This window comes from Archocentrus centrarchus, chromosome 17 (genome assembly GCF_007364275.1).
Source record: "Archocentrus centrarchus isolate MPI-CPG fArcCen1 chromosome 17, fArcCen1, whole genome shotgun sequence".
In the NCBI taxonomy this organism is placed as follows: Eukaryota; Metazoa; Chordata; class Actinopteri; order Cichliformes; family Cichlidae; genus Archocentrus; species Archocentrus centrarchus.
This window is the reverse complement of record NC_044362.1, coordinates 32,732,059-32,758,447: the sequence shown is the minus strand read 5'-3', so window position 1 is coordinate 32,758,447 and position 26,389 is coordinate 32,732,059. Positions and strand designations below refer to the sequence as shown.

Below are 26,389 nucleotides of genomic sequence, written 5' to 3'. Positions count from 1 at the left end.
CAGCTTTGTAAACCTTTTAATGAATGTGAGGTGTTTTTGGAAAAGACAAACAGATTTCAGATGTCTCAGCTTGTTAGAGAGCTGTCTACATGCCAGTCAGCTGGATTTGAGATATTAAAGTGTAGTTTTGGAAGGATGAGATATTTTAAATAATGAATACAGATTGTGTCTGCTTTTACCAAAAGTCAGTTTAATAGTTTTAGAGTCTCGTCTTGACTCAACTGCCCGACTGTGACATTTATATCATCAATGTGACGCTTATACGTCATCTGGTTCAGGTGCAGCAGGAGAGAGAGAGAAGCTCAGATTAAACCTGGTTTAGTTCAGCCTGTCTCCCTCAACTCAGGATTAACAGACTCAGAGCTGTTAGCTAAACCTGGATTAGGACCATGCTGTTGTCGACTCAGTTAACATTGTGTGTGTGTGTGTGTGCGCGTGAATGAGGAGTATGCAGTAAAGACTATATTCTGGGATCTATTTACTTGTAAGGAAATGAGTGTTTAAGTCAAGCCTCATGTCGTCTTACACATATCAAATGATTCCCAGTTTTGTCCTCACACTGAGAAATGCAGCTTATTAATTTAATAGTGGTATTTGGTACTCAGCGTTGGCAAACATCTGAAGCCGAGGCACTGGTATCATATCAGAAGTGGCAGAACTGTGATTGGTGCATCTCAGGACAGCAGTCTATTATTTTTTAAACTTAAAGTTTATACTTGTACAGTTTATCAGCGAACACACTCTGACTGCACTTCATGTCCAGAGGGATTTATTCCAAAATGGATATTTCAAGGCAATAAATGCCATTAAAAAGTTTGCTCCCACATAAATGTCAGGAATACTGTTTTTGAAATTCTGCAGATTAAAGCCAGATCCCTGCTCGGCCGGGCTCGTCTCCAAAAGCAAATCTTTGTGGCCTTGAAAGCATCGGTTTCAGCTCCCTGTATTTATTTCTCCTCCTGTTCAAAAGCCAGTCTGATATGCAGCAACGTTTGCCCTGTTTGAGTCTGAAAACATATTGAGAGAGGTTTTAAGCTCAGAGCGAGGGTGATTTACGGCTTATTCTTCACATTCAGGATGATTTCAGCTAGGATTACCTCCCAGCGGTAATCTATTCATAGCACCGGAGTGGCAGCCAGCAGCTCTCGCCACTCTCCTCTGGGGTCAGCGTTTAACGAGATTAATGTTGGATTAGTATCCGTTTGAAACGGGGGAAAACGGCAGGTATTCAGAAAGATGAATGAATTGTGACTCTGTACAACAGACAGTTCTAGCGTGACCTTTCTCATCCAAAAAGCTGAGACAGTGAGGAAGACATGTTTTATGTCATTTGTTGATAATCAGGCTGCATCTGAACTGAGACTTTTTATGCTACAAGTAAAAAGCAGAGATGAGAAACATCACAGTGAGCTCGCAGCCAGTCAGGGGTTTGCTTTCCTGTAATTGGCTCTTAGTTGTACGGTGGCCACCGGGGACAAACTTTGCAGCACGAGCAGCTTTTAAATGTTTCCTGAAACAGCTTGTTGCCAGTGTGGCTGCATCTCGTATTGATTCATCTGTCAAAGATTTTTTTTTCTCTCTCTAAGCATCTGGCCTTTAGCCTGACCCTGAATCTGCCTCCTCCTCTTTCAGCAGCGCTGACCGACAAAACCTTAAGCTCAGCTTTTAAAAAAAGCTCTCCTGGCATTGTGTTAGTAACAACTACACATCGACTACACTTAGTGAAAAAAAACCTGCAAACTGATGGCAGCGCATTTAAGTTAAATCTGATCACTGGAGGATGATTTTCATTTTACTTTAGGAAGCACGTTTTTAGCTTTTTATACTGATGGAATGCACACCAACGCTTTATGTAACTTAGCAACTAGATGTAGCAACTACATTGCCTATTGTTGTTACTATGTTTCATATTAACATAGTGTGAAGGATTTTTTTAGAGTGGCTCTCCGTGTGTAATGGGCTCTTGCTGTTTTCTGTACTTTGTAATCTGGATTATTGGATCCTTTTTCTTCTGCATGCTTTTGTATGTTACAGCCTCTCTGCACACTCACCGTTTCAGTACACATCATTTGCCAAAATAAACACACAATAAGCAAAATTAAAGACAGATTTGACTGCGTCTATTATTATTTTTACTGTAAACTGAATTTCTTTTGGATCAAAATAACTGTGTGGCTTTTGATGGAATCAAAGGTTTTTGGACAGATGGTAACAAGAACCTGCTCCAACGTGATTGGTCAACAGGACAAGCTGAAGTTTAGACGCGCTGATTCTGCGTTCAGATTTTTTTTTCCCTAAGCGTGACCTGCCAATACAGATTATTGCAGATTGCTGTTTTCTTTCTAAAAACTATAACTGACAGCATAAACAAACAAAAATCAGCTCTTCTTCAGTGCAGAATATTATTTTCAGAATATAAGAAATAATTAAACTTTGCAGTTTCCCCCAAACTGCAGTAAGTTACAGGATCTTCTCTCACTGAAACAATTCAAAATAAAAATAGGCAAAAATAATACACTGAAAACGTACACCCACCTTTACCTGACATATTTTACCCAATAAAAGCAGGTGCAACAGATTCATGCACCAAAACAAATGTCAGGTACTTACACATTAACCCTCTGAGGCTGCCAGCCTGCGATTGGTTGGCTGTGAGCTCTGATAGCTTTAGCTTTAGCCACACTGCCTTTGGTAGCTTTTACATGCCCACAGTGAGCTGGGTGTGGGTGCTTTAAGTGTGGTTTACTTTGACAAACTTTCTTCACCCGCAGTGAAAAACCGTCACGCTAACAGCATGTTGCTGTGAGTGTGCGCACCACTATTTGCTCTTGTCACTGTGTGTGTGTGTGTGTGTGTTTGCACATGCATGAAACAGACTGGGGCGTGTTGGGTGTTTGTACATAATGTTGTAGCTGCTCACACTGTGGCTGCTGTGCCTTTCTCAGCTGGTCTCCTCCTGGGCTTCACCATTAAAACACAAGTTTGTCATTATTGTAAAAGCAGGAAAGTCAGAGTGAGTTTGCCTGTGGGCAGTGTGTGCGTTCACATCATAGTTATGTGTATCATATCTGATCAGATTCTGGCAGCAGGACAAACCAAAGAGCGGCAGCATCACAATCAAATGTTTCATAACAGGAGAGGAAATCTGAGAAATGGGTTTTAACCACTACTCACAGCCATCGTCAAGCTCTGTGCTGTTTGGTCCTGAGCAGGTGCTGTTCTAGCAGCTAACAGAGGCTAAAAAGTTGTTGCAAATTTGTTCCCACTGCTAAAAAGTTCTCAGTGTGTAAGCGTGGCACATTCTCCACAGCATGTTTTTAGTCCAGTGTGGTGTCAGAACAAACAGCACACCTTCTCCATGGTTCCTCATTGTCTGGCATGTATACTTAGCGTCTCCTGGGAGGACTGGTCCTGAGCGGCTACAGTATCACAGACTGTTCCTCCTCCTCCTCCTCAGGCTGCTGTGCTCAAGCTGCCCTCAGGGATCTGCTGCCCTGACGGTTCAGGGAGTAACCCTCAGCTTGGCTTATAAGAGCAAACATAGCTGCCCACTCTGCTAAAAATATGTCTCACATGTTTTTCAGTTTTTCAGTGGATGCATTTCCTTTAAATCTCAGAAGGTTAGCAGGAAGATTCTCTGACTAAGATTCTGTGCGTGAGCTGCAGAAAAATGTTGATGAATGCTGATTTATCGAGAGGACAGAGGGCAACAGAAGAATAACTGCCCTGTCAGACATATATACGTCAGCTCTGTGCATTCACGCTTCAGTCCGTCAAATGTGTTTACAGCCACGACGGCTGCTTTCTGCTCCTCCTCCTGCTTCTCTCTCTCTGAGGGCAAAAAGATGTTACAGCCATGCAGTGACATTAAAGAGCCGAGCACGCCGCTGTGCTGCAGGCTGAGCTGTGGGGAAATGTCAGGATCACATGCTCAGGAAAAGCCTCGCCAAAGGACACAGCACGGGCAAGTACACGAGTATTGCTTTCTCTTGGGGACTAGAGGTTTTTCAGAGGTCAGAGGTCGCTGTGGTTGCGTAATAAAACTCTGCGCTGAGTGAGGTATTCATTTAGTTAATGTGCAGAAAGGAACCCATAGTGGTTGAAAGGGGTTGAAATGACCTTTGTTCACGGGGGGGGGGAACTACATCAGGACAGGAACTCACTCCCATCAACTACCAGCTTTATTTCAAAGACGCTGTCATGACACGAGGTGTCGTTCGGTGGCCGTGTTAATGACACTGGGTTATGGCAGTAGTGAGACGGGTCTGTCAGAGTTACTGCAGAGGCCTGATTTAACCTAAAGAAGGATCCTTTCCTAACTAACCACGCCGTTTGCAGAAATGTGGGCAAACAGTATAAAAAGATATAAAATACTCCTGCATGCTGCTGCTTCCTCAGAGGAAATGCTCGACGCCTTAGGCACCAGTGTTTTGGCACAGCTGCGCTTTAAACTGACACCTTCCCCTTCTAGCACGTAGAAGCAGGTGGAGGCTGCCCCCCCGGCAGCCTCCTCGCTCATTAAAATAATCCTGCACTGATCGGGGTCGTTTCTGATAACACGTTCAGAACATATTGGTGAACATCTCAGCTTTTATAACTGGCTGCCTGAAAAAAAGCTGCTGTAAAACACACACACACACACACACACACACACACACACACACACACACACACACACACACACACACACACGTTCTTTTGTCGCCTTAGTCATAAGTCCAATTTACACATGCAGCAACAGGCAGGCTGTGATACCAGCAGAGCTGCAGTGAGACTGACATGGAAACATGTTTGAGATTTGACTGCCAAACCAGCCCACTATCACAGCAAGGTCTTCAAGCTGTATAATCTGTCAGCTGTACTGCATGTGCGCGTCCTGCTGCAAGAAGGACGCGCTGCAAGAAGTCACAGTCGTATCATCTTAGAAAACAGGGTCAGCTCCTATTAAATATGATTACTGCATGATATGTGCACAGGAGTGAACACACCTGAATAGGTCAGCATCTCCCATCTCAAATTCTTGCTAATTTTAGGCACTCAGCTTCATGCTTCACTCTCCTCATATCAAACACACCTTCCAAATTTGGAAGTCTGTAGAGTTTCCCATCTCTCCGCTGCATCGCTGCCTGCTGGTTCAACCCCTCCACCACCCGCCATCATCCTCATGGGGGATGTTTACTCATCACCGCCCAATTTCTACATGTAACATCAGTGAGGAGCTTGGACTAAAACCTGACTAAATGTGATAAATCATTCCAAATGTCTGATTGAACAACAGTTGTTTTTAGGTTATTTATATTCTTTATATTCTTAATTATATTGAATCCAGAGAAATTATGTATGGAGAACTGCAAACTGAAATAACCAAAAATATCTTTAGTTAAACGTACTGAGAATAAATGTCAGCGTGAGTGCACCCAGTCCTCTGATACAGTAATGAGTGATCTCAATAACATATGCTCAAGGACCAAGCAGAGTGGGCGGGGCCATCACAATACTGTAAGGTAAAGGCACAGCAGCCTTAGACAGAGAACCGCTCTCTCTCTCTCCTGCTGTGCACAGGTGAACAGTTCAAAACAAGGGGCTTATTTCACCCAGATATCCAAAATACAGAGGAATAAAAATAAGCTACTTTAAGAAATAAGTGGACCCATAAAAGAGATCAGCTAAGTATAATTCCAGCCAACAAACTGAGCTGTGAGCAGAGCCAAACATTATAAATGCAGAAGAGAGAAAAGTTCAGGGATACGTTCAGCCCGCTCCATCCATGCTGTCACAGGCCTCTGCATTTAATCCAGCTCCACCCTCAGCCTCCTCTTTTGTTTAACCCTGAAGGACTCGATGTAGTTGTTCTGATGGTACAGCAGAGAGTGAAACCATAAACCTGTCTGATTTATGGATCAGATTATGCATTATGGTTTGGGTATGGTTTGCACAGCGTGCCGAGCTCTCGCTTCCTGCTTTCACTCGTAACGTCACAGCTCCAAAAAACTGTGACAACTGTCTCTGCTGGATGACATCAGATATTGTCATGGTAACAAGTCGCATATATAGGTCACACATCGTGGGATTCATATTTGGAGCACAGGTCTGTGTGGTTTATGCTGGAGCAGAGGAAACGTGTCTGCGAGCAGCGTTTCTCTGATATGTTTCTGCACTGGGACGGTCTGAGCTGCACTCTGATGTCAGCAGGAGAGTCTGAGCGCAGCGTGAAAACTGACAGCTTTTATTGTCTTTCACAGGAGTCAACGTTACTTTACGGTCTATACGCTTCTGGTTCTGCTTGAGTTTAATGGACTCCTCTGTGGCGCAGCTTAAACAGCAGTGAAACATGAGCGCGCTGCTCCGTCGCTCTGCACAAAGCACAACGCCGTCACTTTTTCCTTCTAGAAACTCACAGTAGATGTTATTTCATATTAATGAAGCTAATTATTATTGATTCGTGCCAGTTTCCTTAAGCCTCAATTGCACTGTGTGCGTCCGCATGTCTGCTGGGGTCCGAGCGACATAAATGTTGTCGTCAGACTGTGAGCGCGAGGGTCTGTGGAGACGTCTGTCTGTGTTTTGTGACTGCAGAGAATATGAATATCCACTGGAAATATAAATCACCACAGTGGTTTGATCCACTGCCTGCCTTCCTTTACTTCTTTACTGTGCAGTTTAAAACACAGGCTGTGTGAGATGTTCTTCTTTAGTCATACCACTCGTCCATCCATCTATTTTCTTCCATTTATCTAATTCAGTTGGGGGGGCTTGAGCCTATCTTTGGACTGTGGGAGGAAACCCACGCAGACACGGGGAGAACATGCACACACTTGTAGAACCAGGCTGCATCTCGTAGGCTCTGCCTTGAAGCTGAAACTTGTGCTTCAGCGATGCTGTCATGTTGTCACAGGGCGGTCTGTAGGAGGTCTGTGGGAGATCCCCTGACTGTCCCGCTGCGACTACAAACTCCTGGAAACACCCTGCTGTACCGTGTGCCTGCATTCAGCACATCAGCAGCACTGTTCAGGGTTCTTTGAGTGCTGCGTCTCTCTTTTACATCTGTCATTGCTGCTCGTTGATCCCATGAAAACCCCATGTGATGAAAGCATCCGAGTTTGCTTTTAGCCAAAGTTAAAATAAGCAAAGTTTTGAAAAAGATCAGAGTTTAATAAGCTGGCACTGATCATATAAAGACACTGGTTACTCTGGTAGCCTTTCTGTAGACTGGCTGGGAATGCCCTTGTATTGTATAATACTGCTAATTGGTGAATCCAGTGCTGTGTAACGCTTGCTTTGGCACTCTTTATGCCACTGATCCCGGCTCCATTAGGCTCATGAAAGAGACGTATGAAGCTGAGATGAGTTTAAGCGAAAGAAAACAGTTATCTGCAAACATGCTGATGAACGATTAGGTGACACTGAGCGAGCCACGTCAGATTTCAAACGTAAAGTCTTTAGACAGGCCCGCGTTGACTGGAGCATCTTCATCATGTCGGCAGATATGTGAGCACGTGGAGCCAAGTTAATCATTCGCTGTCCTCTTCTGCACCTCTGAGCTGCACAGTAAATCCCTTCATCTGGCAGAGGGGCACTCTCTGCACAGACCCCCGCTGGCTGCAGAAGTTTTAGTTTGCTCCTCTCAGCTCGTACAGCTGTCATCAGATACTAAAAGCAGGTTAAACCGAGGTGGCCCCGACAGCTTGTAAATCTGCCCGTGTTGTCGTGACTTCTTCCTCTAGTATCTGAAAGTGTCCACCACGGATGTAAAATGAGCAGGCCGGCCGCTGAGCAGGAACGTAATCGATAGCTCTGAAATATTGATACTGGGTGGGTGTTTGTGTTTCCCTTCGTGGCAGGACTGGCAGTCTGCCCACTCCCTCACCTCGTCAGGTTAAACGGCGGCACACGCTAATTATCCTGCTGACACGCTCACACGTTCCCACGCTCATCCTCACCTCGATCCTTCCAGCGTGAAATCTTTGGAGTCAAAGATGAAAATTTTTGTCTTGTTTTTGTTTGGTTTGTTTTTTAGTTTCGGGTCACTTTGAAAAGTCTGTGCTTGTCTATTGATAATATTAATGTCTGCCCCCATTGTAGATGGAGGGAAAGGCAGAAGATGAAGGTGTTACAGTTTTCCAAAATTATCCATTTATAGATGGTCTTTTTTTGCTGGTAGCATTTCTGTGCTGTAATAGAAAGTATCAAAAAATTAGAATGAGCCTGGCAGGAAGGGCTGGGCTGCATGTTAAAATCTGACTACAGATCATTTTGTTACCTAAAGTGCAACAAAAGTTTTTAAGCCGAACGTAATGAGACTGAGAGTGTGAGAGAAGGTGTCAGGGAAAGCATCATCATCATCATCATCATCATCATCGGTCGAGTCACCAAGGAGAAGCTGCTGATGTCAAAGGTGTGAAATCCCTCCAAAGTGCTGATCCTTTGCTGTTAGCTTCCTCCATCCTAAAATATAATAACAGCCAATGGCAGTAAAATGGTAATGTTTGGAATATGTCCCCTTGTTTCATTTCAGCTTTGTGTGTGAGTCTCTGCTCCTCTTTGCTCCCATTTAAGGTCTCACTAGTTTCCTCCTTCCTCTGCTCTCCTTAAAGCTCTGCAGACTGAAGGCTGGATTAACCGAGGACGAGACAAATCAACACTTGTTTAGTTTTGTTGCACAAACGCGGCAAAATGTTCTTAAAGCAAGAAGAAAAACTGACGAGAAAAGTGGCGTTCACATTTCCATGGCTGTCACCTCTCTTTCCTCTAACTGCCTTTTGCAGTTAAATCACAAACTGCTGCAAACAAACAGATGAAAACTTCACATCTGAGCATGTGATACCTACATACATGCAATCAATGATTTATCCAACTGTAAGAAGTGAATAAAAGTCAAAACATTTGCTCTGTTTTACTATTTTTTAAAGGCCTATAACACGACTGAAACTGAATCTATTTTAATATTTGTGATGTTGCTCACTGTCTTTCACTGACACACAGTGACACACACACACACACACACACACAGTGACACACACACACACAGAGGCAGGGGGAGGAGTGAAGGACAGCAGATTAAGTGGAGTCTCTGTAAATGCACAGCTTCATCAACACATTCAGATCTCTCATTTGATGATTTTGGATTAGTGAAGCTGCCCCCCCCCCCCCCCACCACCACACACACACACACACAAACACATTCATGTTCATTTCAAAGAGTCCAGAACTTCAAGCCTGAATTTGTGTTGTGTGCACACACACACACACATCCATATTGCAGGGGATGGTTTTATGCAGGGCAGCACAGCGGTGGTTAGCGCTGTCGCCTCACAGCAACGAGGTCCTGGGTCTGAATCCACCATCTGGCCGGGGTCTCTCTGTGTGGCGTTTGCATGTTCTCCCCGTGCCTGTGTGGGTTCTCTCCGGGTACTCCGGCTTCCTCCCACTGTCCAAACACGTGCAGTTAGTGGGGTTAGGTTACCTGGTTACCAGGGTGCGTCCTGCCTCTCGCCCGATGGCAGCTGAGATAGGCTCCAGTCCCCCCCCCCGACCCAGAAAATGGAGGGATTACATGCAGAGATGTGAAAATAGGCAGATGCAGACAGTTATTTCACTTCTAACCAGCTGTCCCCGATCCTTCCAGTCCCCCTTTTGCCTGCTGGTTCACCAGGTTCCTGTTCCTTGTGATTCAGCTGGCTCTCCAGAGCGTCTCGTCCCACAGTTGAATGGGCTCAAAATTCCAGTTCTTGAGATGGAGAGTCACTTTAACCAGAGCCCACAGCAGGTGGAGACCACATTCATTGAGGGTGCAGAATAGAAAAAGGACTATAGTTGCCAACTGCTGTCCAAGAAGGTAGAGTTTAAGTCTGTCGGGAGGACTGGGAGTCGTGTGTTTGCAGAGAGGCACCTTATTTACACTGTTGTGTAATAATCCAGTTCTACTAACCAGGCTCACAGATATCCAGTTATAACCTGTCTCTATATAAATGCTCTCTCATGTCGAGTTAAATGTTAAGGATGGCCAGTAAAAGGCACAAATATGTTTATTTGTCACGGTGCACGGCTCTACTCACGGTCAAATCAAGTTGAAGACATTATGCTAATTGTTACTAATATTAACCCTGCCTGATTATTTTCCATGTAGCTGTTTATAGGCAGCTCCTCTTCCTGGCCCAGTGCTCCTAATGAGGTCTTGTTAAAAACATCCACATCACCGGCGGTTTCCATACTGACGCCCTTCACGCCGAACCGGCGCCGCTCTGTTCCAAAACAACATGGATGCCGCCTCAGCTGCCGCGGCTTACGGGGGTTTTAATTTTCATCTCTGTGGGAGGAGCAGGGGCCTTCAGGGGGCCGAGGAAGAAATTGAATCAGTGCTGATAGCGTCCTGGGAGAGATTCACAATAACGCACAGTAACACACCGTAATGCTCGGTGAGATACAGTGATAAGCCTCGGGGGAGAAGACTGGCAGAAAGATGGCTGTGTGTGTGTGTGTGTGTGTGTGTGTCATTTAAAGGGAAAAATCCTCTGATACTCCTACATGTTTTCAGTTTTTAATGTGAAAGTCCCTCCAGGAAGCGGAGGCGGCCCGAATCACATGAAGTAACGACGAGACATTTATTCAGCTTTACTGAAAACCAGCTCAAAGGCCTCTTACACACAAACGTGTCTCGGCTCGTGTTGAGTGATGAGTTAGGAAGTCATAATTATAAAATAAGAATGTACTGCCCTGTTTGACCACAGCTTTGTTTTAGCTGAACTACACCGTGCCTCGGGTCCCTCTCTGAGCTGAGTCTGGGACGGTCCTCCAGGCTTTTGTTTAGGGTCAGAATTCAGGTCCTCAGTAATGCTGGATTTAAATTTGATGAAGTCGTTTTCACACACAAACTCTGGACCATGTTGGAGAATCAGGTTCTCATAGCAGCAGGATGTAGTTTGCTTCAGTCTCTAGATGGAGCTGAAGGGGTGAAGACCATTTAATGTCTGATCCAACTGACTTGGATGTTTACATTCTCAGTTCAAATAAATTTTATTTCTATAGCACCAAATCACAGCAAACAGTCGCCTCAAGGTGCCTAGAAAGGTTCAGGGTCTCAGTGAACAGTTCTTGAGCTAAATGACAGTGATTGGTCAGTTTATACATTATCCACAGAGGTTAAATGCGCGCCAACCATCTGCCATTATTTGAGAATAAACAGGCCTCTGCACCACCTCCTCCTACTGCCGGGCTCTCGTCTCTGTTAACACCAATCCATCCAGATCGATCCAGACGGGTGGAGAGGATTTCAGGCAGTTGGGAAAAGCACCATTATAAAATGTCAACTTGCTCTCTGCAAAGCAACCCTGCTGTGAAAAGCAGCAGAAATCAGAAAATCCCCTCTTCATGCTCCATTTTTTCCTCTTGAAATGTGCTCTCACTGCAGCAATTTCACTGCAGAGGGAAACAGCGGCAGAGCACTTCTCTCAGCGACACCGAGCTGTCTTTTTGAGGTTTTTATCATCTGTGACACAATTCTGCCTCGAGTGTGGGAGCAAAAGCACTTACTCTTTTATTTTTTTAAAAAAAAGAGACAGGCAGGCAGGACAGGGGGCAATGAAATGGTTTTAAAGCTTTGTGATCACTTTGATTTACAGTGTGCTTTGTGTCAACGAGAGTCATCTAAACTGTAAATAAAGCATTTGAACGTGTCACTGACTGAAGGAGGTGGTTTATGAATTCAAATATGCAAAAAAAAAAAAGATGGAACATATCTGCGTAGATCTTTGCTCTGGGTGGAGCCGTCCTTGAGATTTATACTCAAGGGCGAATGATCAGTTTTTTTTGGTTCTTCCAGTGTTGTCAGCCAAATGTCTGATCCACAACTTGTTTTAGCTGCGTGTCTGCTGGAGTGCTACAGACAGAAACCAGAACGCTGGATGGTTTGGAGACGGTGGCGCTGACAAAAAGACGGGAGGCTGAGCTGGAGGAAATGAATGTTTTCACTGGGAGTGACCTGGATGAACAAGATTAGAAATGAATATATCACAGAGACAGTTTGAACATATGGAGAGGAGGGAGAGTGGATGCAGAGGACAGAGGAGGATGCTGGGATAGGGTGAGATGGAGGCAGATGATCCGCTGTAGTAACCCCTGAAGGGAGCAGCCAGAAGAAGAATTAAATGTGGAACTGAAAGAGACTCAAACCTCCATTCTTTCTGCCCGCTGGGTGTAAAAAGAAGTACCCATGGTCCTGATGACTTGATGGTTGAGCGTGTTTTCATTGTGTAAATGACGGTAAGGTAGATGATAAACCAGGGTATGCCTTAATGTGGGTGTGTACTGGCCTCTCAGTCACATCCACCACTGACAAAAATAGGCCTCAAAACATGATGTCATCCTTTACATACAGTCTATTATCCTGGAGCTTTACCACTTTTTCCAGTTGGTAATTTGTCCAAAGATATTGATTTATAGATTAACAGTCTTATCAGCATCCTGCAGATACTCTGCTTGGTGATGGTTTTGTGAGGAAATAGAAGCCGTCCTGTGTGACCTTTTGGTAGAGATACTGTAGAGGGTAGCAGATGCTGAGGAGCTGTCCTGACTTGTCTATGACTGTAATTACTCCCCATGTGCACCGATCCTACGAGAGAGCAGCAGATAAACACTGTGTCATCCAGCTGAAGTAAGAAAAATCTGAACAAAAACAGTTCACCCTGTTTGAAGGGCAGTTTGTGTGGAACTCAGGTGAAAGCCGTGGAGGGCTTTCCTCTGTGAGTGGGTCTGAACCAGCCTGTTTTTAACACTTGCATCATGTGAAGCTCCAGCAGGTAGGAGGAAGCTGGCGGCGGTGAAATCCCTCGTGCTGTTGCAGAGCGTTACATCAGCCCGGCTCTACCTCACTTTATACACTCATAGCTGATGAAAGCTTTCAGTCTTCATACTGTCATCATCAGAGGAAGTTCAAAGCGTTCTTCTAAGACATGTGTTCAGTTTAAATGTTACAGAGCTGCTCTCTGGATTTTTTTATTTGTTTGGATTTTACCTGTAAATCCCCCAAAGCCAGAATGTCTTCAAACTAGTGTCGGGTGAGCCGGTCTTAACTGTGGACTAATTTGAGCAGTCGGTATACTTTTTGTTTCCATAGTTAAATCCATTCATCCGCTTATCCTGTTCAGGGTCGCGGGGGGGGGGCTGGACATAGGGTGAGAGGCAGGGTACACCCCGTGCAGGTCGCCAGCCTGTCACAGGGTCAACACAGAGAGACACACAACCATTCACACCTATGGGCAATTTAGAGTGACCAATTAACCCTAGAAAGTGCATGTGTCAGGTTTAGGGCTGTGGCCAGCGTGGTAGAGGACCCCAATGCAGGACTCAGACGAGGAGGTAACAATAACTGAACGCTTTAATCCAAAAAATACGAGAATGTGGCATAAACATGAACATGAACGTGGCATAAAGCACACAGCAGGGAAAAACCGGAAAAACGACGCGACTAAACAACTAAACTAAACAACACGGAGACCTTAAATACACTGAGACATAATGAGGGAAAAGGGAAACAGGTGACAACACAGGTGAACGACATACACTAACGAGACAAGGGGAAGTAAACACAAGATCGTCAAAATAAAACAGGAAGTGAGTAAACATGACACGTATGTAGACTTAGCACAGAGGGAACCTAAATACCATGCACATGGGAAGATAACTGAACACAGAGAAGGCCAAGAAAGACACAGGAACACTAACCAGACAGGAGGATACGGGAAACAAAACATAACAGACAACTCAACAGAAAACAGTAATAAACTAAGATCCTAATTCATAACACAACTCAAAGAACATAAGGGCCAATGGCCCAGGATCATGACAGCATGTATTTGAAACCCACGCAGACATGAGGAGAACATGCAAACTCCACACAGAGAGGCCCGGGCCAAGGTGGAGTCAAACCCTGACCTTCTACATGTCATTCTAGCTGTGAGGCTGAAGCAGTGCTAACCACTACACCACCATGCTGCTATCCTTCCATCCATCCATTCTCTTCTGCTTAACCTGTTCAGGGTCATAAAACTAAATTATAGTCACTCATAACATTAAATGTACTTTTTCAGCTCTCTTTGTGTGACAGATTTCCAACCGAGTGTGCACAAAGTTGTTGTGTATGTAAATACTTTGTGTTCTCACTTTGCGGTCAAACCATGGATTGATAAGGCTGTTGGAGGCCTGAAGGCAACTGCTATTGGGTCTCAGAGCAGAGTGCTTTAAAGTTTGCATGAATCAATATTTTTATATCAGCTCAGTGACTTTATGTAATGGACTGGGGTTCAGTTAGAGGAGCAGCACTGAAACAGCAGAGGTTATTAAGCTTTCTAAGTGCTCAGTTTAGGTCTTGGTTCAGATTTACAGAGTGAAGATTAACACAGTTTCAAGTAAATATTAATGTAATGCTCTTCACCTGCTGTTCACCTTTGCTGAAAAGTGATCATGTGCCAGTGTTACATTCAGTTCTCTCTGCTGCCCCCAAGTGGTCAAGAATGAATTATTAATGCTTTAAACGTGATGAGGATAGAAATCCATTCATATCACGATCAGGATACTGGCTTATCTTGTCATGTAGCACTAATATAACAGGTTGTACTTCCATACTACAAAACTTCAATATAAATATTTTATCTGTTCACAATCAAAGTTTTTAATGCAGAAATGTCCATTAAATGCAACACATTTGCATTACGTGTCATATTCTTTAATTGCTCGTCACGAGAAACATTTGACCTGAAATGAACTTAAAGTTTTTATTATTCAGAACTCAAATGGAAAAGTTTCACTTAAAAGCAGCGTGCAGTGAACATTTAAAGTGTTGCATCCTAAGCTTTCTGCTGCGGATGTATAACTGGAAACTCTTGCTTCATGTCACATCTGTGATCAGTCTGAATTCTAAGTTTCCTGCTGTGACAGGAGACACCGCAGGTGTTGAGTTGTGACACCTCAGTGACAGAAATGAGATACATATTACATGTTTCAGTTTATGCTAGTATCAGTCCTTCAAAGGTCTTCATAGATGGTGGATCGTTGTTGGGACATGTTATGCAGGAGTTTGAATGTTCAGGATGATCAATAAACCTGATTAAAGTTTTGCACCATTCTCATCTGTTCTGGAATCAGATGTTCTTGTTTAAACCTTATTTTGGATTTTCCAGCAGAATCAAGAAACCAGCCAAGTGTGTCATCATAGTTACAGATCATAAGACTTCAGTGTTCTTTGTAACATCTGCAGTATCTACGAGATTATCAGCAAAGCAGATGATGAAACCGAAGCTGCTCTGCAAAAACCTCTGTGCCTTCAGTGTTGATAGGCTATTACTCATGGGCTGTGGGTGGGACATTACTCGAAACTGTGCAGGCTGCAGCCGCCGTGGCATCATCCAGTAATTTGCAAAGTCCCATTTTAAAACCTCAACCTGAGCATTATGACTGTTGCCATATCATTTTGTTGCAGTCAGGCATGAGAAACTCGGGACACTGCGCACCCATCCAGCATCCTCTGTTTTGACTCTAATAGAGATGATACTTTACAAAATGAACTCCATGTTGGATTAAATAAGGCTTCAAACTAATGATTGAGACCATTAAAGTTAGCATGAGAAAAGTATTTACTGAATTCATAGCTTATGGGAGCAGGCCGTGGTTTTCACATTGACTTCTACACAATCAGACTCCTTTTTGTAATCAGCCATTGGAGAGGTTTAAGGCACTATTAGCACTCACTTCTCTTTTCAGAGATCTACAATCACATTTTTTGCAGTATTTAGTTGTCCCATCTTTTACATACAGTCTGTGATCCTGACGCTGGAGTTTCAGGGATCTGGCGGTGATTTATTGCTTTTCTTGGTTATTTGTCACTAACTGTCAGAAGGTGAGTGTTAAGTGTTAAAATCTCCTCAATTAATATTTTCAGATCAGCAGTCTCATCAGCTTCCTGCAGATAAACCAAAGGCTGATGTTTTTGTCAGAAGTGATATTTAATAGACACAGCAGAGGGTAGCAGTCCTGTCTGGACTCCTCTATGACAGGTCACGTCCCGTCTCAGAGCACTAAAGACGGCGACAGTGGAAGTGCTCAGTTCAAGGGTTCAGCCAATGGCTGATGTTACTCTGGCTGTCGCCATGTTTAGTGGTGGTGGTCTATGGCAGTGACTGCAGACTGAGAGGTAACTGCATCTTTAAATTCATTTATTTCAGCAATAATATTGGAAAAAAGAGAAAAAGAAAACAGATTCATGCCTGAGCAGTCCTCAGCTCCCAGTCTTGGATAAAGGGTTAAATTCTTTATTTTTTATTTACTATAAACCATAAATGCATGTAACCATTCACCACCACAGAAGCCATCCTGAACAACTGATCACCCACTTTATAACCACCTTAATGGAACAAGAAAACATCAGCACTGGGAGACTCCTTTCTTTCTGTAACCAAAGAGTTACAGAAAATCATTCGTACCCGCAGCCATCGGGCTTTTCAATTCTCATACAAATCGCAGACGAGCTGTCAGACATAATAAAATTCTTCTTCAAACTTTTCTCCACCGAGTTGTCCAAGAAAACCCACCACACTGCATAATCTGAAGTCTTGAACCGAATCCTTCACTGCAGCGTCCACTAGTTTCCTCATACAGAAATACACTGTGAGATCTCTGACAGAGAAGTCATTTTGATCTAAAACAAGAGCTGACAGCACTCCTGCAGTTTTTCACTGATTTGATTTCACGTCCACATCAGACATCAGTGTGACGTCAAATACCGTCGAGCTCTCCTGCCTGGAAGGCTTTTAAAGCATCTCACTGTACGTGTCTCTCACAGCTTGTAACTGTATGAAGTCTCGATGCTGCGCCTGGGTCACATCCAGCTCTAATGCTCTAAATAAGTGACAGACTGTGTAACAGAGAACCGCAAACATGAAGAGAGTTTGTGACAGCGTGCAGCACCATGACGACTCTTCAGATAACACCAGTGGGACTGCAGTGAGCACACAATGCTTTCATCATGTCACATCACCTCAGGACATCATACTTTATTGAACACTGTATATGCATCTTAAAGTAGTGCTGAGGTCATGAGGGCTGATGCCATGTTCCCACAGTTTGATTCATGATGGCCTGCTCTGTGGAGGTGTTCAGCTCTGAGCTTTCATATCTTCTTGATTTATTAAAAAAAAAAAAAAATCTTAGAGAGAGACTTTGGATTTGGACCCAGAGGCAAAGGCACTCAGTCTCTCAAGAAAAAAAAATGGAAACATATGGACCTTTACATCTGCAGACACAGGCAACAGTGATGTATTTGTAAAAGGACATTTTATTCTGTGTTCACAAGAAAGTGAAAATAATCTCACACAACTTTCAGTGTGATGTTGTTAGGCCAGCCAGAGACACAAATCACCTTTGCCGCTGCATCAGGAAGGGCATCCAGTGTGAAACTGCCACATCAAAAATCTGCCCTCAGCTGTTCCTCAGCCTCAGCTGTTCCTCAGCCTCAGCTGTTCCTCAGCCTCTCTCTCTCTCTGTGTGTTTTAGATAGCAGCTCAGTCCGTGTTGTTCATGTGTATGAACACTGCTGGGATATTCATCAGTTACCTGTCTGACCGAGCTCAGCGCCAAGCCTTCCTCGAGACGCGACGGTGCATTGAAGCTCGACTGCGACTCGAGACAGAGAACCAGAGACAGGTGAGTCAGATATAGCTTTATACCTGTGTGGGGTGCCTGCTGCAATGTTTGGGGTGATTTATTAGTCACTGTTTGTGTTGTCTTTTATTTTGCCTTTTTTAAATATTACTACATTTGTGGCAATGAAAATGTTCACAAGAAACGTAAAAGAATGGAAGCACATTGAGAATGTGTGTGTTTAAAGTGTTTTTTATTTCTGTACTAGCAGCGTGGCTATAAGTTCACCGCTTAGATTTGAACTGCAGTATCTCAGCTGTTATGTAATTGTGAAGTTGTTTTGTACATTCGTGGTTCCCAGAGGATGAAACCTGTTGACCCTGGTAATTTACTAACTTCCTCACTTCTAGTATCACCAGGAAGAAGACACTTGTGGTGAAATATTATCACACCTATTATATAAACTACATTGAAATGCTCTGAAAATATTCTGTTTGGACTCCTTTAGTTTCACCACCAGGTCAAAGGTCACTTTAACATCTGAACATTGACTGGAATGACTGGAGCAGGTAGTCAGATATTCCGGGTACCCAGGATTAAACTCAGGTTAAACTCATTCTTAATCTGCTGAGTTTAAGAATGTCTAAACTTTTGCTCTGAGTTGATACTTCATGTTTGATTTTACTATTTCCTGTCACTTTGTGACAAATATATAACAGCACAGTCCCTCCCCACAGAGAGGAACCAGCTCTCCATGAACCCGTTTTCCACCTGGTGCCAGTTCTGGTTAGTGTCCTTCCTGCTCACAGTGGATCTTCAGAGCAGAAGCAGGATAGTGGTGTAGAGGTCCATCTATCCACAGGGCCAGAGAAGGTGAATGATATCAAGGACAGTGGGATAAGAAGGGCTGGGGGTAGCTGGTTAGCAGTGACTCTTCTTTTATCAGCTGCTCCCTTTAGGGGTTGTCACAGTGGATCATCTGCTTCCATCTCATCCTATCCCTCACATCCTCCTCTGTCACACCAAGCCACTGCATGTTCTTCTTCACTAAATCCATGAATCCTCCTACCTGACAGCTCCACTTCAACATCCTTTGCCCAATATATCCACTATCCCTCCTCTGCACATGTCCAAACATCTCATCCTCGCCTCTCTAACTTCATCTCCAAACTGCTCAGCCTGAGCTGTCCCTCTGATGTGCTCATTTCTAATCCTGTGTCTGCCGGCCCTTCCCCACTGTCACAGTCTGAACCTGAATCTGTGGGAAACACTGAGTGCTTTAGGCGCTGACAGTGGTTCATATACATCATAAACATGAGCATGTTTGATCTTTCACGTAAACATTATACCTGCATAAGAGCAACATGATAGCATGTGTTACTGTGAGCATGGCTAGCATGCTTGTTTAAGTGCTGTTTGCCCAGTGACAGTTCACAATCCACCGCTGTTTTCTTCACTGTATTTACAGTTATGGCAGTTTTCAGTTTAGACTGAAATCTTTTCAGACCCCTGTTTGAGCTCCAGTGACAGATATCAGACAGAGTGAGCTTGACACACCGCTGGAGCCACAGCAGCACAGAGTACACTAGAGCACAGCAGAATGATGTGCAAAGAAGACGTTTTCTCTCCCTGTTGCTCGGTGCTGACGCTCAGCGTGAAGCGACTTTGAAAAAGGAAACAAAACAAATTATGGATTTGAGCTTAGAGGACTGAGTGTTAGCAGCACAGCTAATGAGTCCTCTGGGAGGAGAATAACATGGACGCTGCATTGATTCAATACTGTCACACACACTGTGCACGCGGTCGCCGCTGCACACATGCACATACATGCAACACACACACACACACACACACACACACACAGACACACACAGTGGCAGATAGCGAGCTTTGTTTGTGCACCGGAGTGGACAGTGCCGCTCTGAGAAGCCACAGAAAGCTTTTACAGTGGTCGTGTTTCCTGGAAGGCTTTGGCTCTGATAAGCTCTGGGATGGTTGTAATGGAGTGAGCAGGAGCCCCACCCCTGAACAGAACACCATAATGGCATCCAATCTGAGTCTGCTATTTGAGCTTATGTGTTCCAAGATCACAGTGCCACATTTCTGGTTGTAAGACCTCTCCAGAATACTACAGGGTCTTTACGGTACAGTAGAAAGGGCCTTGAGGCGACTGTTGTGATTTGGTGCTTATAAATAAACCTGAATTGAACTGAAGATCAGCTCTTTCTGTGTGTGTGTGTGTGCCTGCAGTGTTTCTGAGTGTGACGGTAATCTGAAGGCAGCATGAGGACATTTGCTGCAAGCAGAAAACCAGTTTCAGTATTTTTAGATAAATTAGAAACTTCCTGTTGTTCAGTAAGCCCAAAGCAAACTGCCGAGAACCACAACGAAGACAAACGCATTTAACTTCAGCATCCACCAGCTGGAGAGCCACCTGCTGTCGTGGTCCCGGGTTTTGAGTTTAGATCATCTTTTAGGTTTCTGTTATTGTTAATATTCAGTTTTCTGTTCACACAGTTGTTGTTTATTCCTTTGTGTTTACAAGGTTGTGTTTAGTTTGTTTCCCTCTGGCTGTCTTTGTTTTTCAGTGTTTCCTCGTCTCTGTCTTCATGTGTTTTCTCCTTGTGTTATCTTTGTGTGTGTGTGTGTGTGTGTGTGTGTGTGTGTGTGTGTGTGTGTGTGTGTGTGTGTGTGTGTGTGTGTGTGTGTGTGTGTGTGTGTGTGTGTGTGTTCTGGGCTGTGTCTGCTACCTTTACTTCCTTCCTGTCTTTACTTTGAAAGGTTCAGTTTTCCTCCATGTCGCCCTCACTTATTCCTGGATTGTCCTCAGCCATGTTTTATTCCCCCCCTTGTTTCCTCATCACCTCTTGTGTGTATTTTGTCACAATCTTCCTTTGTTGTTTGTCACGTCGTCCTCATATCTGTGTGTTCCCTTGTTCTGCGTTCCCTGTGTTTTTGGATTACCTGGCTCAGTGCTTTGTAAACTCCAAGATTTTTGAACTTTGTGATTTTCTGGACATGTTTATTCCTCTTTCCTGAGTCCTGCATTAGGGTCTCATGACACATGTTTTTTCTTTGGAGGTGGTAGAAACCCAAAACAGAGCAGAAAGGACAGCACATATATGGTTATGGGCAACATGTTGGTCACTGGTTGGACAACAAAGTGCAAAAGTAAGTCAGTTCATTCTGCTGCTAAACTACAGGTGTTACAGCTAAACATAAGCAAAATAAAAACCAGCGCTTCAGAGCTGGAATAGGAAAGAAGAGGTTAAAACAGGAACCTTAGCAAGTTTACTCCAGAGCACCCTGTGTTTTGCAGCTGTTGCTGATATATGCTTGTATTTCATGCAGACACAGACCGACTTACAGTTCACAACTAGGCCAAATCAAGCTAGAGTGACAGATGTGATTTTAGTTTCGGCCCACGCTGCTGTTTGTAAAGAGAACAGTGAGCATAAACCCCCTGTTAGCCTGCTGCTAGTTGCTGCACCACTGCAATCCACTTTGCAACCCGCCTCCACCCCCCAGCTCCTCATTTTCAGGCCATTTTTAACTGAAATCTGTTGTCAATGTGTTATGTTGCAGGAGGTTCTGCTGCTGCTGTCTCTGCCTTTAGGCTTTCCATGTGGTCACATGGTAGTTCAGGGAGGTCCCAGAACAGAAACTCACAGCCAAATAATAAATCAAGTGACTGCAGCCTGGCACTGATTTCTAGAGAGCTGCTGGAGTTGTGTAGGAGTCCCTGAAATACAGTATTAATAAAGCAATCTGTATTTAAACTTAAAAGGATTCAGTCATATTTCTTTTAGTGTAGCAAATACACGACAACATCAGATCCTCAGAAATGAAAGGTCAAAGACAATGAGCTGCATTCAGCTGGAAGAGACAAAACACATCAAGTGTAAAACAGCTTTTACTAAACAGAAGTGCTTCTGCGAAACAAAGCACAGTTTTCCATTCCTGAAAAGAGTAACGGGAGGGTGTTTCCCCTCAGCTGCAGTGTAGTAACTCTAAGTTAAGAGAATAATAACTACTGGAATAAGCAGGTTATTAAAATGGATCAACTCAAAATTGGATTTTGAAGTCCACCACGTGCAACAATAACAGCAGGGCGGAGCGACAAAGTGTTTCCTTGTGGACCTTTAATGTGAATGAAGACAGAAGTTGTCAGTGAGCTTCTGGAGGGCTTTGGCTCTCAGCTAAAATCAAGCTGCGCTAATGACTTTCAAAGCCGATCTGACACCGAGTCCGCCGGCTCTCAGCTGTCCAAACCAGGGACCGTGTCCAGTGGAGCAAACACAGTCTGCAGCCCCCTGTCCACACTGCAAGAAGTGGCACTGCTGTGGATGAAATATTAAAAAGGGAGATGGAGTCTGGTTACAATGTGTCGTAAAGAAGGCTTTTAACTGATCCAGCTGCAATGATAAAGTTATGTAGTGCTTTATTATTAGCCTCCGCGTGTCCATCCCATTTTCATGAATCCCATTTTGGCAAAATTTGATTTTGGTGGTAAAATATCAAAGTCATTATTTTTACCTGTAACACAAGAGTTTGTACACAGAGTGTTTCACAGTCGGCCGTATTATTATCTGGCAACTTCTTTTAGCATTTCTTACATTTATTCTGTTATTTGTCTGAGAAGGCTGCAGCACTCTTAATTCATTTACTGTTTCACAGTCCCCTTGCTCTTATTGGGAAATTGCAGTCACTGCTGATCAGCGAGCCCTGCTCCTTTCTTACTTTTTCCTTCTTATCCTGCAGATAATCTCACACCAGGTGCAAGATTATCTGCAGCATACGGATTAACAGGAGAAATGGCTGATTATATTGCTCCATTATTTGCCACAGAGCACTTTGATAAGTGTGTATCAAAGCTTTTTTAACCAAGTGAGTGGCATGGTGGTAGAGTGGTTAGCACTGTCACCTCATATTAGGAAGGTACCTGGTTAGAATCCTGTGGTTGGCTGGGGCCTTTCTGTGTGGAGTTTCCATGCTCTCCCTGTGCCTGCGTGGGTGTCCTTCAGGTACGTCTGGCCTCCTCCCACAGTTCAAAGTTCACAGGCATGTTTTTCCTTGTGCCACATTTTACAAATTTCAACCCCAAACATGTGCTTGGGTCCAAATGACGACTCAAGTGAAAACAATGAGTTGGCAATCCCACCCAATATAAGGCGACCAAAATTCAGCATGTGCTTAAATTCCATTTAAGTTTATCATTTAAAATTTATGTCTAGCTGGGAAACTAACATGACTATTGTATGAAAATAAAATTGCAAAAGGAAGTTGAGCTGTTGATTGAACTTGTGGCACCGATTAATTGAATTTATATTGTAATATTTTATCTAAAGGGAACGTAGAAGGCAGTGATACATTTGTTCTTTGTGTGATCACAGCTGTTGGCATGACTGAGCAGCACTGACACATTTCAGGGGTCAAAGGTTCAGTCTGAATTCAGGACGACTCTGAAAAATCCACATTTCTTGCAGTAAGACTCCACCGCCGGACCCCGGGGCGTTTGGTTGCAGCGCAGCAGCCAATGAATTAGCAACGCTCCACTGAAATGTTTGTCTGTCTAGACCTTATTTTGTAGATGCACTGCTCTGCTTTCCAGCACAGATACCAACACAACACAACACAACACAACAGGAGGTGGCGCGTGCTCAACACTGCAAACACCTGCTCTCCTCTTACGTTCTTACACACTCAGCTGATGGTCACGTCCACAGTGGTGTGTCAGTTAGATGAGTCTCCATGTGCAGCACCACGAGCTGCAGGTTAGCAGCAAGTGCAACTAAAACACCTGAGATGTTAGTGGAACCAGCGATCATACAGCAGGATAAATGACTCACAGGGTTTCTGCTCTGGTCTTTGTTACCATCCTTGTTTAGTTTAGTTGTGTATCTGTTCCTCGTTATCCTTCTCTCCATGCTGTGTATCAGTGCTCAGCTCTGGATCCATACTTTTGGTCGGGTTGGTTGTCTGTTGGATTTGGTGTAGTTTGCAGGGTTTTCTGCCACTTCAGTGCAGCACTTTCTGTTTAGCCATAAGTTTAATAAAAAGATATTTGAATGGAAGTAGCATCAGTCCTTTGCTGTTGGGTCCACTCAAGAGGTCTTCCTCTGGACCGTGACGTAGTTTTTAGTTATGTGCTTAGAACGTTGTTCTGCCTGTTGGCGTAGCTCACTGGTTGAGCAGGCTATCCATTCACTGGGAGGTTATGATGGAGCCTTCTGTTTGAAATGTAGTTCTAAATGTGAATCACTGATGGCTGTGCAGAGTATGGAAACTGCAGAGAAAGAGGACTTCATCTTTTGGAATGAACACCATATTTTGCACTGAAAAACATTAAGTTAGAAGTAGTTAAGAGTGGATTACATCATGACACTTACAGCTTACTTACTAATAAAAGACATTACCCACGGGCCATCATACCACCCTCGCCTCCCTCTCCCCAACCACCTCCTCCAGCTAGTCCGGGGGGACGCCGAGGTGTTCCCAGGCCAGTCGAGAGCTATGATCTCTCCAGTGTGTCCTGGGTCTGCCCCAGGGCCTCGTCCCGGTAGGACATGCCCAGAACACCTCACCCAAGAGGCACCCAGGAGGCATCTTAGTCAGGAGCCAGTTAAGGTGGTTCAGGCATCTGACTAAGATGCCTCCTGGGTGCCTCACCCAAGAGGCACCCAGGAGGCATCTTAGTCAGATGCCTGAACCACCTTAACTGGCTCCTTTCCTCCACATCAAAAGGAGTCACTTCAATAAATTTATTAATATAGTACCAAATCATAACAACAGTTGCATCAGAGCACCTCATACTGCAAGGTAAATACCCTACAGCTTTAGAGAGGCAACCCCAACAGGTCCTATGAGCAGCACTTGCTGACAGTGGGAAGGAAAGTCTCCCATTTAACAGGAGACCTCCAACAGAACCAGGCTCAGGGAGGGGCCGAGGCTCCGTGGGGGCTGAGGAGAAAGAAAAAAGGATGGATGCAAGCCAAAGCTTTGGATGTGGGGGAATATTTCCTCATGGCACTGTTGAATCTTTCTGAGCTGCCAGCCACAGTGAAGCTGATTTTTTCTTTTATTAATCCTTCATGCGTTTAGTGGACCGACGCAGAGATCAGCTGAGCTCGATTTTTGCCTGCCTGAACGTACGCTTGATTTTTCTTTTCATTTCCTTTTTCCTCCTCTGGAACATCTTTTACCTCAAACTGAGGTTCAAAATCCGTAGAGATGATGATCTTTTAATGGTTCTTTATTCTGAGTCTGGTGATTTTTATGTCACATGCCGCTCTCTCCCTCTCTCTGTGTGTCTTTGCTATTATCCAGCCTCAGCAGGCCTCTCTTTGCACTTGCGCTCGGGGTCTGAAGAGCCTCTCCAGGGCTCTCAGACAGCGTCATGCAGCTTCACTGAGAGCACATGAGGTTGCATTTTTATTTCTTACTGGAAAACTCATCTGTGAGCCAAATAGGGGGGAAAAAAAACACGTGCACATGCGTAGTTTTTTTTCATTTGCTTTCTGACACTCATGCAGTCAGACAGTTTACACAAAGCAGGAACAGAATCGAACTTCCAGCATTCAGAGTTCAAAAATAAAAACAGCTGAGAGGAAATGTTCTAGCTGATGACAGGGAACGTTCTCAGCAGATCCATGCTATCCTCTTAATAACCTAGATCGTTAAGTTTAAGCTTTGAGACTACCTGTCACAGGTACACAGTGTAGTGTTCGGGGAATGTTTGCATTTGCGGATGAATCCACATTTTGGTTTGTTTGGTGAGTAATTCCATCAGCGGGATGCTGCACGTGGGGCTGAGTCATAATAAACTGCAGTGTGCATTCATGGTAATGAAAGAACATGATGTGTGCACGTGTAGCCTTCATGCTTTCTTCAAGATTTATGGGTCTTCAAATGGGAATATAATTTTAATCTGCTTCTATGAAAAACAAACAAAACACCAGCTTCCCAAAGAGAGACAGAATTAAGGCAGATCACTGCCCGAATATCAAGACTGGATTTTTAAAAAAAAACTAGTTCATTAGATTGGAAGTCAAACTAACCCCCCCTCGTCGTGCAGATTTACTCTCCGGTTTTAAAACGGCGAGGCTTTAAGACGCAGAACGGGGCCAGCTGGTTCGTTTGGAGCCTTTCCAGTTATGAGACTTGTCCCTCTGTCATCCCTTTAGCGTAAAATATTATAAAGAACCTGCAGGGATTTGGAGCATGAGCATGTTGTGAACTGATGTCACTGTACGTGACGTTCTGCTTGGTTCTAATGTATTCAGGATCTGAAAGAAGCAGTTGCTTGGCTCTGACGCGGATCCCCGAGGCCAAAAGAATCCTGAGGGATGCTGCATTGCTCCCACTCCAAATCTGTTTCTGTTTTAGCCAAGTGGCACTGTGTCAGTACAAAAATCACAAGACAAACTCATTTATTTGTGATGTTTCTGTAAGCGTGGAGGCTTTGGAGGATCCTGCTCGAGGAGCTTAGGCTGGCAGAGCCCGAGCCATCTTTTTAATTCATTTCTCACATGCACAGCCCCTTATGTAATTTGTTATTTACAGGCTTTATTTCTGTTGGGTTTTCCTTCAATAATTTGCTGTTAATCCTGATGTTCTCTCATTCGTTTTATATATATAACATTTTGCCTTACATCATAAAAAGTTTCCACTTTTTATCTACAGTTCATTTAGTTCAAAGTGAAACAATCAAAAAGAATAATGACTTTAACTTCCTCCCTCTGTTCTTGTAATAGGTGCTGCT

At 44.0% G+C, this 26,389-nt stretch overlaps 1 protein-coding gene across 2 annotated transcripts in view; it reads left to right on the top strand.

Moving 5' to 3' along the window:
• adcy8 (adenylate cyclase 8 (brain)) overlaps positions 1-26,389 on the top strand; it is a 115,412-nt gene that overhangs the window by 23,965 nt on the left and 65,058 nt on the right. For both annotated transcript variants that reach the window (XM_030751896.1, XM_030751895.1), the window contains exon 2: positions 17,542-17,691. In XM_030751896.1, the coding sequence (XP_030607756.1) occupies positions 17,542-17,691 (150 nt within the window). The remainder of the gene's footprint in view (positions 1-17,541; positions 17,692-26,389) is intronic.